The sequence below is a fragment of the Seriola aureovittata genome, chromosome 9 (assembly GCF_021018895.1).
Source record: "Seriola aureovittata isolate HTS-2021-v1 ecotype China chromosome 9, ASM2101889v1, whole genome shotgun sequence".
NCBI classification, from domain to species: domain Eukaryota; kingdom Metazoa; phylum Chordata; class Actinopteri; order Carangiformes; family Carangidae; genus Seriola; species Seriola aureovittata.
Window position 1 is genome coordinate 23,223,619 of NC_079372.1, and position 15,292 is coordinate 23,238,910.

The window sequence follows — 15,292 nt, forward strand, 5'->3', positions numbered from 1 at the left end:
TAGCAACAAAACAGCCCTCATCACATACTTCAAAATAAAACACAAGCTAATTGACATCATCAGTGTGTTTACATCGTTACACTAATGCTTTACCTTCATTAGAGACCCAATAAAGACGCAGTTCTTCCTCCAACACTTTAACAATAACCCAGTAATTAAATATAAAGGCTAATAGGAACTTTTCAATTCGCATCAGGACATTTTTATGATGACGTCTGTATTTTTGAATGTTCTGTATTTTAACAGTGAAGTGTTTAATCTTCCTCCAGCGGCTGCAGGTAACTAAACATGCTCTACAGCTTCAGGTCTTAATACTGTTATTATTGTCTCATGTGCATTAATTTTATTTCATCATGTGTGTCGTAGAATCTGTGACGTCCCAGCGCTGATGAAACTTATAGTAAAAATGAAAACTTTCCCTCCGCTCCCCTCCTCACCTCTCTGATTGGTCAGCTCTACTGTCTTTCTGAGCTCGGCAGATCAGCTGACTGACGTCACCCCCCCGACCCCCCCGCCACTTCCCGTAACACCAGAGACAGATAAACAAGATGTCTCACTCTGCCTCACTCTCTGAGCCCCGAGGCGCAGCAGCAGCTCATTGGCTGTCTAAGAACCCAGCCGCATTCCTATTGGCTGGCAGTGACCAGAGCAACAGCTGATTGGTCGGAGAGAGCTCAGTCCAGGCGGAGAGACCCGCCTCTTGTAGGTGACTATCGCATAGAAACAGAAAATGTAGAAGATACTTCAATCAGTTAGAAAAACTGCTGTCACATACACATGAATCAACATGGGTGGAAATCATTTAAAAGTAAATAATTTAAGTAATAATTCTATAATTCTAATAAAATTAACTGATGTTTCAGTCTCAACAGACAACATTTGATTATAGAGAATCACAGACCTCATTACAGGGAATGTGGGAACTTTGCATTTATTATTATTATTATTATTATTATTATAACTATTTCTCTTGTTATTATTATCATTGTTGTTGTTGTTGTTGTTGTGTCAGTCTGAAGTGTCTGTTAAATCCGATGCAGTGTTTAGTGTCTTGTGTGTGTGGACGATGAAGTTGAAGTGTGTGTGTGTGTGTGTCTGGGTGAACTGTGTCTGATCTGTGTGTTGTAGTTCTGTGCTCACAGCTGTCTGCCCGTCTGTCTGTCGAACAGTCTGTGGTTCAGTGTTCAGGGCGCCTGGGTTCCTTCGGCAGCGAACTTGAACCTGAGACCTGTTCTTGATCTTCTTCTGGTGCCTTGGTCTTCCTGCTGGTCCTGGTTTTATCCACAGGGGTCCCGGGTCTAGGTCCGACGGTCTCTGATGGACTGAACATGTTTCTGTCTCTGCTGCAGTGATTTCACAACACTTTGATCCTCAGTCCGGTCTCTGCTCGTTTAAACGTCTCTGTCTCTGGAGAAATGTCAGCTCTAAGCCCGGACCAGATCCTGACCGGACAGCACAGCCGAACCGGAGCCGAGCAGGAGCAGCAGGAGGCCGGGATCCTACAGCCGCAGACCGTGTTTGTCATCCTGGACTCGGCTGAAACACTCAATCTGGTCCGGTGAGTCCGGAAGTTCTGGGAGTTACCGTTATTCCTGCTGCGGGGAGCAGCTACAACCAAACCCCGTTCAAAGATGTGTAGTTTTAGCGCCGCTGTGCTCATCAGTACTAAGACTTATCGTACTGACCATCAATGAAGACGTGATTTATATGTATAGTTTCTTCTGGTGAAATCGGCCATTAAATTCTTCACCAACCACTTTGCTTCAATTTTATGCCAAGTAACATTTATTGCGGGTGCAGCTGAGATAAATGACAACATAATTTGATAACATTAAAATTCCTATATAAACAAATGTTTTTCTGTGTCTTAATAGATGCCGAATAGAACTGTAGTTCAAAAGGATTAAGGTAAATTATTCCATCTCGTTTGTTAGACAAATAAATGAGCGAGAAATCACGCTGATTTTAAAATGCATGACGGGCCGCCCATGACCACGAGACAGCTGCCAGTTAAACTAACTATCATAACTGTTGATGATGATGATGAAGATAACAGAGGAACACCCCGCAGTCTTTGATAATCTGACACATGACGTCAAACCTTCACACATGTCACTTACTTGATGTGTCTGTATTAAATCTCAGGTAGTATATTCAGTGGAGTGGGTATTCAACACAACAAACAGCTTGAACTTGGTGAACATACTGTTTGAGATCAGAGCTGAAAATATACTTCAGACTGGTTTGGACATTAGACTTTGTAAAGGCAGCTGAACCTTAAATAGCCGGATTTATGAATGGAGTTTGGTTTGAAGTGCTCTCCAGCTATCTGGGTTGCAAGTTAAAAGTTGTTCTGATGTTAACATGCTGAGTGTGTGTGTGAGTGTGTATTGTGATCCTTATAATGACGATGATGACGATGATGAAAGAAACACACTGAGCCAGTCTGAGGCTTGTATCAGGAGGGTTGTTGTTGTTACTGTCTAACCTTTGACCTATGATCCTCTTTGCCTCCTGGTGCAATGAGTCATCCGAGATTATCACACACACACACACACACACACACACACACACACACACACACACACACACACACACACACACACACACACACACATAAATGTGGGTGGTGAGACAGAAAGCAAAAGTAAAAACAGACTTGTCTCTGTTTGTTGGTCTGTTTGTGTTTAAACTGTCTGACTGAAGAGATGTGAGGAGGAGGAGGGTGGAGGTGACGAAGAGTATTTTAGTGTCTCGTCTGTCAGGATGCTGTGATGAAGGTGTTGAAGTTCAGGTGATGAAGATGATGAAAGTGATGAAGAACAGTGTTTCTGCTCAGTCTTCAGTTCAAACTGTTTCCAGATGTTTTCAACCATCAACAACATCTGCTTGTTTTAACAGCAACACATTTTACAGTGTGGGCTGTGTTCGGCTGCTTCCACAGAAACCTCTCTGACCTCTCCCCTGACATTAGTCTGACAGGAGTTTCTGATTGGTTACACTTCATGTCTTGTTCTTTGTGCTTGTTATAAAAAAGACAGGATGTGAACTCAACTGTTGTGATGAATGTTGAGTTTAAAAGCCAAGGCAGGCGTTCCTGCTGATGGTTGAGGTCACAGTATTAATGAGAGGAGTGAAGCCTCATGTTGATCACCTCAGATCTTCTCTCCTCTGGTCTGTGGAGGCTGAACAGTGTCAGCACCTGCACCACTCCCCAGATACACCGACATGCAGCTGTCATTGGAAACTGTCCTGAAACATCTGGGACAGATGTGACAGTGTCAATAGAGTCATAACCCAACACCTGTATATCAGGTGTGTGAGCGGAGGACACAAACACTGGTTCAGTCTTGGTTAATGTGTACAGTCAGACTCTGGGTCAACAGACAGTGTGACTCTGCTGACTGAGGAGGAGGAGAAAAAGGAGGTGTGTCTATAGCTCCGTGTGGAGGCTGGATTAGAGAGTGACTCAGCAGAAACACACACACACACACACACACACACACACACACACACGCACACACAGGAATTGGGTTGAAAGCAGTGAAACCAGCAGCTGACAGATGTTGTTTCTCTGCGTTCTTCTTCTCTGGTGTGCAATGTCAATATTAAAATATTTCTGGAGCTGAAGCTGCACCTTTTTCTTTCTCTCTCTCTCTCCTCTCTCTCTCTCTCTCTCTATCTCTCTCTCTGTCACACACACACATTGAGTTTGTGATAGTGTGTGAAGTGTATTTGTTGCTGCAGCTGGGTCACAGCAGCATCTGGTGGTCGTCAGAGGAACTGCAGCTCTTTTTTCCTGCCTCACTTTGTTTTATTTTAACAACATTCAAACATGAATTCACCTTGATTTACAGAGACCGACAAAACACAACAGGTAGACACAGGTGAAATATACAGGGATCCAGTCCACAACTGGCCACAGCTGGCCAACACATGTCCAGTGTGAGTGCATCGCTATAGTCTCTGTATGGATGGATCTGGTCTCTGGTCTCTGTAAGGATGTCGGTCTTTGTCCCTGATGCTGTTGTGATTCTTTTCCAGGCTGAACTCATGTCACCATGGTTACATTTGTCTATAGTTTTATTCTCATAGTCTCACCCTCCTGTCTCACCCTGAAGACTCTGAGTCTTTGAGTCTTGTGTCTGTCTGAGGTGTCTGACTGGCTCTTTCTCTCTGTCAGGGTGGAGTCTGGGATTGTCGCTGACATCGAGGTCGACAGTTTGCTGCCATCAGGCTGCGACACCTTCTACCAGATCAAGAGTCAGCCAATAAGCATCAGGTAACACACACACACACCTCTGACCTCTGACCTCTGACCTATGACCTCTGTTACATCAGTCACCAGGATCAACTGAATCCTACGGGCTCACATTGTGGTCAAAAAGCTCCTCAGTCTGTTAAGTGGTGTCACTAATGATTCCACAGTCTGTGGTTGTAAATTAACCTTTGTTCGTTCATGTGGAGAGAATCAGTGAAGGTCAGGTAGCACAGGTGACAGCATGATGTCATGTGATGACGTCATCATCTCTCTCTCTCCTCAGTACATCAGCAGCAGCTTCCTCCTCTTCCTCCTCTTCATCCTCACTGCCGACAGTCATGTCATCCAGGTAACATAACAACACACACTTCTTTCTTTCTTTCTTTCTTTCTTTCTTTCTTTCTTTTTTTTTCTTTCTTTCTATCTTTCTTTTTTCTTTCTTTCTTTCTTTTCTGATCTGTCATCTATCTCTTATATCTCAGTCTTGTTCTGTGCCTCTCTATCGTTTCATCTCTTTTTTCATCTCCTGTCTTTTTTTATTCTTTCTGTCTCTACCTGAACATCCTGCAGAGGGTGCTCTGTTCCTGCAGGTGGATGACAGTTACAGTGATGATAACCTGCACCTCCTCTCTTCTCCTCTCCTCTCCTCCTCTCTTCTCCTGCAGGGTTTTGATGCGTCAGGATCTGATGCGTCAGCAGGCTCTGGAGGAGGAGCAGAAAGAGGCGCAGCAGCAGCTGCTCCGCTCAAATGACTCCTCCTCCCCCATATCTGTGTCTGTTTCCTCCTCCTGCAGACCTCCTGCTCAGGTCCCTGTGGAGGTGCTCAAGGTAGGAGAGAGAGGGGGTTTCATCAGAAAACTTTATTTACAACACTACAATGTTGACAATGTTACAATGACACGTCAGGGCGTAGTTATATCTGATCTGAATTATGATTATACATTAGATTATTGTATGTTCCAATAAAGAAATGGGTAAATAGAAACAAGCTGAAAACAACAGAAAAAGAAAAAAAATGAATAAATGAAATGAAATAAAATCAACAGAGAATTCAGGTTATTGTGTCTATTCTGTTCTGACCTGGTTAAACAGACATGTGATTGTCACATCAGTCAGTCATTGTTGTGAGAGACAGAATAAAAAAAGACTTTTAGTCCAGAAACACTGGATCCTACATTTCCCATAATGCATCTACAAAATACCTGTCTCCTTGTGTCCCTCAGGTGCAGACTCACTTGGAGAACCCCACAAGGTATCACATCCAGCAGGCACAGAGGCAGCAGGTGCGTCAGTACCTCTCCACCACACAGACCGCCATCACCACCAAGACAGCCAATCAGGAACCAGCTGGACCATCACCAAGCCACTCCCCCCTGCTGTGCCCCACCCCCGGGCTACAACCAGCAGATGGCAAACAGAAAGTAATACAAATATATATACATATATATATACACACATATAATGTCACAATTAAAGGAGCAGTTAACCAATTTCAGTGAACTCAGCAGAATACTTCCTGTTTGAATCGTAGTCTGCTGAATCAGTTGTTAGAGAGGATCTGAGTCAGAGCTGCAACACACACACACACACACACACACACACACACACACACACACACACACACACACACACACACACACACACACACACACACACACACACACACACACAGGAACAAACAGGAGAGAACTCATAGGAAAACTCAGGGTGTTGCTAAATCCATCACAAAGCATCACTTGTAGTCATTTGGCATCTCTTTCAGTCTGGGGGCCTTGCTCCTATATAGAGAAGTCAGGGCCCTTTTATGTGTCTGTATGCAGGGGCCTGTTGTCTGATAATCCATCCATGTGTCTCAGGTGTGGTTCAGATGCCCCCCCCCCCCCCCCCCCCCCCCCCCCCCACACACACACTCCATGTGTAATACACTAAGTGTTTAATGTCCACCACCTTTCACTCAGCTGTTTGACCTGATCTGAACTCTGATTGGTTCATTCAGATGGAAGGGACTGTCATCGATGACATCATCAGTCTGGAGTCGAGCCTGAATGATGAATTTCTGACACTGATTGACTCTGGACTACAGCTCGCCAACACGGTAAAAAAAAAACAGGAAACATATGGGAAATATATACGGGAAACACAAGAGAAACACAAGAGAAACGCACTGGAAGTACTTGGGAAATATACATTGAAACACATGGGAAACGTATGGGAAAAACAGGGGAAATATATGGGAAACACACGTTGAAACACACAGGAAATACACTGGATTAAAGCTGGTTTAAAAGTGGATTAGATCTGGTTTAGAGCTGGTTTAAAATGGATTAAGCCTGGTTTACAGCTGGATTAAAAGTGGTTTAGAGCTGGTTTAGATCTGGATTAAAGCTGTCTCCAGCAACAGATCTATTCTGGGTTATTTTCTGATCCAAAGTGACGATAGAGACAAACTATCAGAGGAATATCAGTTCAGTTTTCCAGTCTTCCTTGTTTCTGCTGCAGCAGCTGTGGGTGGAGTGTGTGTGTGTGTGTGTGTGTGTGTTTGTGTGTGTGTGTGTGTCTGTGTGTGTGTCTGTGTGTGTGTGTGTCAGGCAGATAATGAAGCTCACTGGGAGGGTTTTCTGTTTCTTTCTTAAAGAGACGTTTCCCCATTTTTCAACAGTCGTCCAAACAGAAAGAGGAAGAGAAGCTGCTCAGCCTGACTGTGTGTGTATGTAAGTGTGTGTGTGTGTGTGTTAGTGTGTGTGTGCATGTTCGTGTGAAATCAGAAAAGATGAGGATTTTAGTTTTACTGCCAGACCATGAGAAGAGGAGGATTAAATCAGAGGTAAAATGTGGAGTTTGTTGTTTCAGGTCAGTTTGAATGTTTGAGCTGTGACCTCTGACCTTTGACCACCTCTGGACTGCAGACTGGTCAGATTACTGGTCCAGGAGAGGAGCTTTTTCTGCTTTAATGTTAAACTATGGAGAGGAGGAGGAAGTAAGTGGATCCCTTAGTTCAGAAAGTCATCACTGAGCTGAAACAGAGCTCTTGTTGACTGGATTGTTATTATAGACGCATGAACATATAAACAGTTGTTTGACAGATAAATCTATAAATTGATTGTTTAGTAGAAGTTTTATTATAAAATCTGCACATTAACCAGTAACTGCAGCAGTCAGATAACTCACCCTCAGTTTCTTTTACATGTAAACGTACTCGTCTGATGTTTCCAGTCGTTTCTATATGTTATGAAAACTGTGTTTCCCTCTCAGTCTGAGCTCACACTGCTCCATGGAGACAACATGCTGCTACTTGACTTGCATAACGAAACGAAAAATCTGTGGTGTAAAAATGTAGAAGGTAGAGAGCAGTGAGAGAATAACAACATTATACATCAATTTACAATTCAGTGCATTTAAATATATGATGTAACCTCCACCATCAAAAACCAGCAACTTTAACTTTAACCAACAGTTAACTATGACTGTCTCACTAACCAGCTGTGACTGGTTTCTGCAACAGACAGTCTGAAAATGTAAATGTCAAATTCTGTCACTGAGCTCTTTGAGCAGTGCAGCGTTACAAACAGTGCAGTCTGTTCCTGTTACTGGAAACTGTTTCTGTTGGACTTATCTGTGTGTGATGTGAGCAGGAGGCAGCTGTTATCATTTCAGATGGTTTCCTGTTCAATCAGCAGATTCCACACTGTCTGCAGGAACACGAACTGACTTCAGATCAGAGCTGCCTTGGTCCAGGACCAGGAACAGATAAATAATAATCATTTAAAAAAAGTTGTATTTTACTTCTACACCACAGTTACTGCACTGCCCTGTGAAATGATCAGAAAATAATCCACTGCTTCGTTTTCCTGCTATTCATTCACTCTCTTGCACGCTCGACCGCCGCTGCTCTCTCTCTCTCTCTTGCTGAGCCAGGGAGGAGGGGCCAACTTCAAGTGGTGACAAATCCTATGTAGTGTATATTTAAGTCATCAAAATCCAAGGTCTTCCAAATGTGCCAGGCCAACAACATTTATTGTTATTTTTTCATTCGTTATTGTGACCAAAACCCAACGTCTACTAAACATCTGCTAAATGTCACGGTGACAGTTACCCATCACTGGGTTTGATGGTGATTTTCATGTCCAACTAATATTTAACATCTGTCTGACATCACGCTGACGCCCAGTGCTGCTGGGTGAAGTCAACAGAGAGCTTCACACAAACGGAGACAACACTTATGCAGGAAGAAAAGCTCTGAATATTTATGGTAAATGAATGAACAGGTGAGGAACACAGGGTGAAAGCTGTCTGAGTCCAGCATCAGTCTGAGTCCAGCATTAGTCTGAGTCCAGCATCAGTCTGAGTCCAGCATTAGTCTGAGTCCAGCATCAGTCTGAGTCCAGCATCAGTCTGAGTCCAGCATTAGTCTGAGTCCAGCATCAGTCTGAGTCCAGCATCAGTCTGAGTCCAGCATCATGTTCCAGGTTTTTATGTACATTATATATATGTATAATCATTCTGGTGACTCCAATCTGAGGTCATTAAACCCTTAAGATGAAATGTGATCATGTGACATCTCCGCTGTTTGTATAACAACAACTGTTCTCCTGTTCTTTAGTTTAGCTTTAGCCTTAGTTTAGTTTAATTTAGTTTAGTTTACTTTAGTTTACTTTAGTTTACTTTACTTTAGTTACTTTAGTTTAGTTAGGGTTAGGGTTAGTTTCAGTGTAGTTTTTAGTTTAGCTTTAGCTTTAGCTTTAGTATAGTTTAGGTTTAGTTTAGTTTTAGTTTACTTTAGTTAGTTGAGTTTAGTTTAGTTTAGTTTAGTTTAGTTTAGTTTAGTTTAGTTTAGTTTAGTTTAGTTGAGTTTTAGTTTTAGTTTAGTTTTAGTTTACTTTAGTTTAGTTAGGGTTAGTTTCGGTGTAGTTCTTAGTTTAGCTTTAGCTTTAGTATAGTTTAGGTTTAGTTTGGTTTAGTTTTAGTTTACTTTAGTTACTTTAGTTACTTTAGTTTAGTTTCAGTGTAGTTTTTATTTTAGCTTTAGCTTTAGTATAGTTTAGGTTTAGTTTACTTTTAGTTTACTTTAGTCACTTTAGTTACTTTAGTTTAGTTGAGTTTAGTTTAGTTTAGTTTAGTTTAGTTTAGTTTAGTTTAGTTTAGTTTAGTCTAGTTTAGTCTAGTGCAGGTGGATGGTTGGAAGGTGTGTAGTGAGAATACAATATTGATGAAATAATGTTCATAGAGAAACAAAACAAACAAAGTCACACTCAATACTCAATAACAATAATTTAATATGACACAAAAAAAGATTATTAGAAGACAAACTAATGTTTCAGCAGCAGAGAGTGAGGGTGGTCATCCTGCAGCCAATCACAGCTCAGAATGCTCTGGAGTGTGTTTGACTCGCTCTGACTGGTCAGTTTCTCTATTAGCGGCTGACTCTGTGTTCTGGTTGGTCTGTTCCAGCTGCCGGTGTCGGGGACCATGCTGGATGTGTATGGCGGAGGGACGACAACACCCACCATCACCGTTAGCAACAGCTGCCCGGCTGAGCTGCACACAGTCAAGACAGAGCTGAGCGGTGGGTCACTGAATATATAATACTCACTCACATACTCTGTAGTTCTGTACTTGGGAGGACCTTTCATTAACATTACTAGCATATATTTTTTAAGTTCAGGTTCTTGTTGTGCAAAAAGGAAGATTAAAATGTGTAGTCTGAGTTAACACAACATACAGGATCAATAACAACACAGCTGTGATGTCGGAGCTCTGAGAGTGAAGTCCCTCCCCCTGAGTTTCCCTGTTTTCTGCACTGAAAAAATCTGTTCTTCTTCATTTTGATGAGTCAACATCACACTTCCTCACACACACACACGCATGGGCACACACACACACACACACACACACACACACACACACACACAGACGTATTTTCCCACATCATCAGTTCCCACTTCCTATTGAGTCAACAGTTCTTAAACATTTAGTTTAAACCATCAGTTTAGATCTTTTCTCCGTCTCCTGTTGTTTGTTGCTGAAACAATAAAACCATTAAGGTTTACATTAACTGTTCCTCATTGTGAAAACTAGTAGGTTCACCGGCTAGTCTTTTTCAGTCATATCACATGGTCATCATCAGCATATGGAGATTGTTCAGTTGTTCTAGTTCTACGGCTGTTAAGTCTTTAAAATGTCATGTATTTGTTGTTGCTGTAGATGTGGAAACGAAAGCTCTGATCAAAGAGAGACAGAAGAAGGACAACCACAACCTCAGTGAGTACTGAAGTATTTCTTCATAAATAACTACAGTATTACATTAGTAGTAACTACAGGGATACTTCACTAATAACTACAGTATTACATCATTAACTACAGTGTTACTTAATTAAACCCAGGAACACACTGGATGTGTTGCGTGTGCATGGCGGCTGCGGAATGTCCTGGTATTCAATTCGGCGCACATGTTAACGGGTTAGAGCGGACCGGAGCGGACACACTGCCTCGCACTGACACATCTCACACCTCGCAACTGCATCACGTGATCTAAAGATTCAGTGTGGCCTATTTTCACACATTACGCGCATGTCACCCAGCAGAAATAGACAGAGAACAGACCTGTTGATGTCATATTGATATCATACCAGCAACGTGACACAAAACTTCCACTATAATTGTCTCTGTCTAGGCTGAATCTGAATATGACACAGACATGAAAAAATATAAATATATTTTTAACCATTTCAGCAGCTACATGTGGAGACAGTGACATTTAGTGACGTTTTCTGTCAAAAATAAATCAGAAATTAATTTATAATGAAAAGAAATCCATCATTCCAGTAACCTGCAAACTCTATATAGAGAGATAAAGCTGCAACAGCAGCAACGCAGCAGAGATGCAGCCGGTGTGAACACACACGCGTGCTTGTCTGCAGTAGTTCGGCAACGGCAGCTGCCACGCACCCTTCAACCCAGGCAGTGTGTTCCTGACGTTAATGTATGAATACATCACCTCAAGCTGTGAGGAATGGTAGTGGGTATTTTTCGCTATATTCTGACCTTTCATAGACCAAAGGATAAATTGATAAAATGTTGATGTTAAAAATGGTGAATAATTAAATTCTAGAGTCTATTGACATTGACGTCCTGGTGTTTGTGGTGACTGACGACTGTGATCAGCAGCTGAGAGACTGATTCTTCCTTCTGTTTTTAATCTTTGATTTCAACATGTTTGTGTACCTGACGATAGGACCTGGAAAGAGCATTTACGCTGTTGTTGATGTTAATGTTATTTTTTATGTTTCAGTCGAGAGGAGGAGGAGGTTCAACATCAACGACCGGATCAAAGAACTCGGAGGACTCATCCCCAAATCCACCGACCTGTCAGTAAACTTTCATCCTCTCTCTCGTCTGTAGTACTGTGGTATTAGCACCATAGCTATAGAAACATAGATACCATGTTCAGTGATGTCACGTGCATCTGAAAAATAAATTGAAACATATTCAGGAGGGACCTTTAACTATTTAAACATCACATTTAAACATCAGATACATGTTAATGTGTTGCTACAACTGCACTGGGATATTTAATAAGGAATGAATGATGTCAGATACAGTCCAGCTTGTTTTGCTGCTGCATCTAATTATGCTCGTTAGTGCTGTGTGTTAATGAGGCGTGGCCTGTGATTGGTTGATCAGGGAGATGAGGTGGAACAAGGGGACCATCCTGAAGGCTTCAGTAGATTACATCCGCAAAATGCAGAAAGAACAACAGAGAGCCAGAGAGATGGAGGAGAGACAGAGGAGGCTAGAGAACACCAACCGCTCCCTGCTGCTCCGCATTCAGGTGAGGAGGGTGGAGGAGATGGAGGAAGTGTTTTGGTGTTTCAGTGTTGACATGGACTCCTGACTGTTTGATACAGCGTGGAAAACAATGAAACCGTCAGATTATTAATATGTTATGATCATTATGTCTGAGATCAGCTCATTTAAAATAAACACAAGTTTGGTTTGATTCCAGAGGACGGTAATTACACACACCAACACACACCAACGCACACCAACGCACACCAACACACACCAACACAGCCAGAGGAATGCTGACTCTGCAGTGTCTCGGCTGATGAACCTTAACAGTCATTGGTCTGTTACTCTGGAAAAAGTGGATCAGGTGTCTCCTCTGTGTATTTCAGCTCTTGTTATGTGTGACTGACGAGATGTTTGAGGTCAACAGAAACCAGAGCGCTGGCAGGAGGATTAAGATCAGCAGACTCGTCTCTGTCAGACTTTAAACACATATCTGTCGTCTACAGGAATAAAAACAGTGGCGTTTGTTTCTTGTTGTAGGAGCTGGAGCTTCAGGCTCGTGTCCATGGACTCTCTTCCTCCTCGCCTCACCCCAACTCCTCCTCCTCCTCTCTGGACCCCCAAGCCTTGCTCTCCCCCACACTGCCTCACCCGTTCTCCAACTCCTCCTCCCCTGCCTCCTCTCTGGTGACTCCCTCTCTGGGTCTGGACGCCCTGAACTTCGTGGACCTGGACGAGCCTCAGGGAGCCTCTACCGTCTTCTCCCCAGACCTGATGTCTGACGTGGGGCTGACGGAGCTCCACGGCCTGGGAGACATCCTGATGGATGAGGGAGGAGGAGGGGAAGGAGGGGTGATGTCCGACCCCCTGCTGTCCTGCGGAGCCTCAAAGACCAGCAGCAGGAGGAGCAGTTTCAGCATGGACGAGGACCTCTGATGACATCATCACACATGCAGAAATCTGATTGGCCAGAGCTGGAGGCGGGACTCTGACCAGCTGGGAGTTTTTTTATTGGTTAATAGAAATATTTTTCATCAGTGACATCATCACAACAAACAATGCACAAATGTGATGTCACAGGGAGCAAATGTGTACTACAGTGTAACTACGGTAACCACTGTGAGTCCTCCAGTGTCTTTTAGTTTACCCATGGTAACCGATATGTCCTCCAGTGTCACCGCGGTAAGCATGGTTACTGCTGTGTCTTCCAGTGTACCCATGATAACCAATATTTGTTCTCCAGTGTCACCATGGTAACCACTGTTTTTCTCCAGTGTAACCATGGCAACAGCTGTGTTGTCTCATCCTTGTCAACATCAGAAACCACAGAGCAGAGTTGATCGGCTGTTAGTGAACAAACTCACAGCTGATTGGTTGGTAGGACAGCAGTTGATCAATAACTCATGATCAGTAAAATCATTTTTAAGGTCAGAAGTTCTATTTTTTAAAAACAAACGTGAAACAAACATTCAAACTCTAACCCTCCTCTGATTGGCTGAACCAATCAGTGACCTGTAAGCCATGGCCTGATTGGTCCTGGTCCTTGGTCCTGGTCAGCAGCTGGGACAAAAACAAAAACAGAAAATATAAGATATAAACTTAAGAAGGACTCTGGTTCTGAGTCATTTAAGGAACCACAGTTTCCTGGTTTATTTGTTGTATTTTAAAAATCTGCTCACTTAAAACATGACTCACTGAAATGAAAATATTAGATGTAAAATCAAAATTCTAACTCAATATTCGATCAACTTGACTTTAAGATGAAAATGTTTGATTGATTACACCCTCAGTGATGGACAGTCTGTCAATCAGTTGTTCTCCAGGCTGCAGTGAAGAGAAGGTCTCACCTGAATTTAAAAACAGGCTTTAACTCACCTGTGCTCATGTTTAGTAAATCAGTCTTTTTCAGCTATAGGTCAGAACTATACCTGGTCATGCTCCATCTGTGATGTCACAGCAAGTCTAACTTGTGGCAGCATCAAGCGATTCAAAGCCTGAACCCCTTAGTAGAAACCAGGTGTACATTAGGGCTGCATTGTTTTACCTGTTGTGAATAGTTTAACCAGCAGGTGGTGCTGTCAGTAGTCTGCTGCGACTCCCTCAGCTCAGCCCTGTAAACATGAAAACTGTACGTAAACATAAACATAAACAGAATCGCTGTGCTGCAAGCAAAGGGAGGAGAAATATTCGAGGAGCACACCTGGTCAGGTTCACTTTACTGATGCAGGTGTTTCCTGTTAGAGCCTCAGAGGAACAGAAGGGAAACTAACTCAGTCCATCATCATCATCATCATCATCATCATCATCATCATCATCATCATCATCATCATCATCATCATCATCATCATCTATAAAATCTGTAAAAACCATTTGTAAAAACGAAGCAGCTGAATCAGCTGTCTGCAGTGTATGTTGTTCAGACAACTATCACTGGATACTGTGATACTGAAGGAAACTTAAAAACAGGAGGGTTCTGAATGAAGTTCTGCAGCCTCTGTTTTCTTTGGAGCTTTATTCTGGAGGGACATCAGAGATAATGATATCCTCAGGAAGTGATGTCACACTGAATCAGATCAACATGTTCAGGTCTGGGTTCAGGTCTGACTCTGGTTTCTGTCACTGCTGCTGCTGCAGCTGTTGATCCTGTTGATCTGTTAAACTAAACTATTAACTTCTTGTTGATCATTAGATCACCTGTACACACCTGTCCCTCTGCTCCCCCCTCACAATTTAAACCTCTGGATTACACACAAACTGTGTCCAGATTCTATCCAGTACAGTCCCTGTCTGAGACCTGGATCCACCACAGGTTTTATTTTGTCCCTAAACCGTGGTCAGCAGAAAGCCATAAATGTCTGTTTCATGAGATGATGTCAGTGATGTGATGTTGGTTACCATAGCAACAACAGTTGTCAGTCATCAAGATCAGATAAAAAGGGATTAATGTCTGTCTTTAATTAAAGTTGTGATTTATGTTTGTTCATGTTAACAAGCTCCTGTTTGTTTTTATAGATTCAATCTTTTATATAGAAATAAAGTCACTTCACAAAATCAGCTGACGTCATTTTACCTTTTGTTTCTATGACAACAGTCATTTTATTCAGACAACAAACTTCAACCGTCAACAAATTCAACAACAAACAGACTCTGAACAGCAGAGATTAGAGGAAGGATTACATCTCTCAGCTGAGCGACAGTAAGTAAGTTTTGTTTCAGTGTTTAAAATAATAAATATATGAAAAC

The 15,292-nt window shown here is 42.4% G+C and overlaps 1 protein-coding gene across 3 annotated transcripts; it reads left to right on the forward strand.

Annotated features, from left to right (window-relative positions):
- Positions 1 to 1,163: 1,163 nt before the first annotated feature.
- On the forward strand, positions 1,164 to 15,103 carry tfe3a (transcription factor binding to IGHM enhancer 3a). 3 transcript variants are annotated; one of them, XM_056384746.1, is made up of 12 exons: positions 1,440 to 1,558; positions 1,875 to 1,908; positions 4,184 to 4,282; positions 4,545 to 4,610; positions 4,927 to 5,089; positions 5,485 to 5,682; positions 6,258 to 6,356; positions 9,710 to 9,824; positions 10,463 to 10,519; positions 11,550 to 11,625; positions 11,942 to 12,089; positions 12,590 to 15,103. In XM_056384746.1, exons 4-12 carry the CDS (start codon positions 4,600 to 4,602, stop codon positions 12,983 to 12,985), a joined length of 1,263 nt encoding a protein of 420 aa, XP_056240721.1. In that variant the 5' UTR covers positions 1,440 to 1,558; positions 1,875 to 1,908; positions 4,184 to 4,282; positions 4,545 to 4,599; the 3' UTR covers positions 12,986 to 15,103. The 3 variants fall into 3 exon arrangements, with proteins under 3 accessions (XP_056240719.1, XP_056240720.1, XP_056240721.1); XM_056384744.1 differs by lacking the exon at positions 1,875 to 1,908 and having other exon boundaries at positions 1,164 to 1,558; XM_056384745.1 differs by lacking the exons at positions 1,875 to 1,908; positions 6,258 to 6,356 and having other exon boundaries at positions 1,164 to 1,558.
- The last annotated feature ends 189 nt before the right edge of the window (positions 15,104 to 15,292 follow it).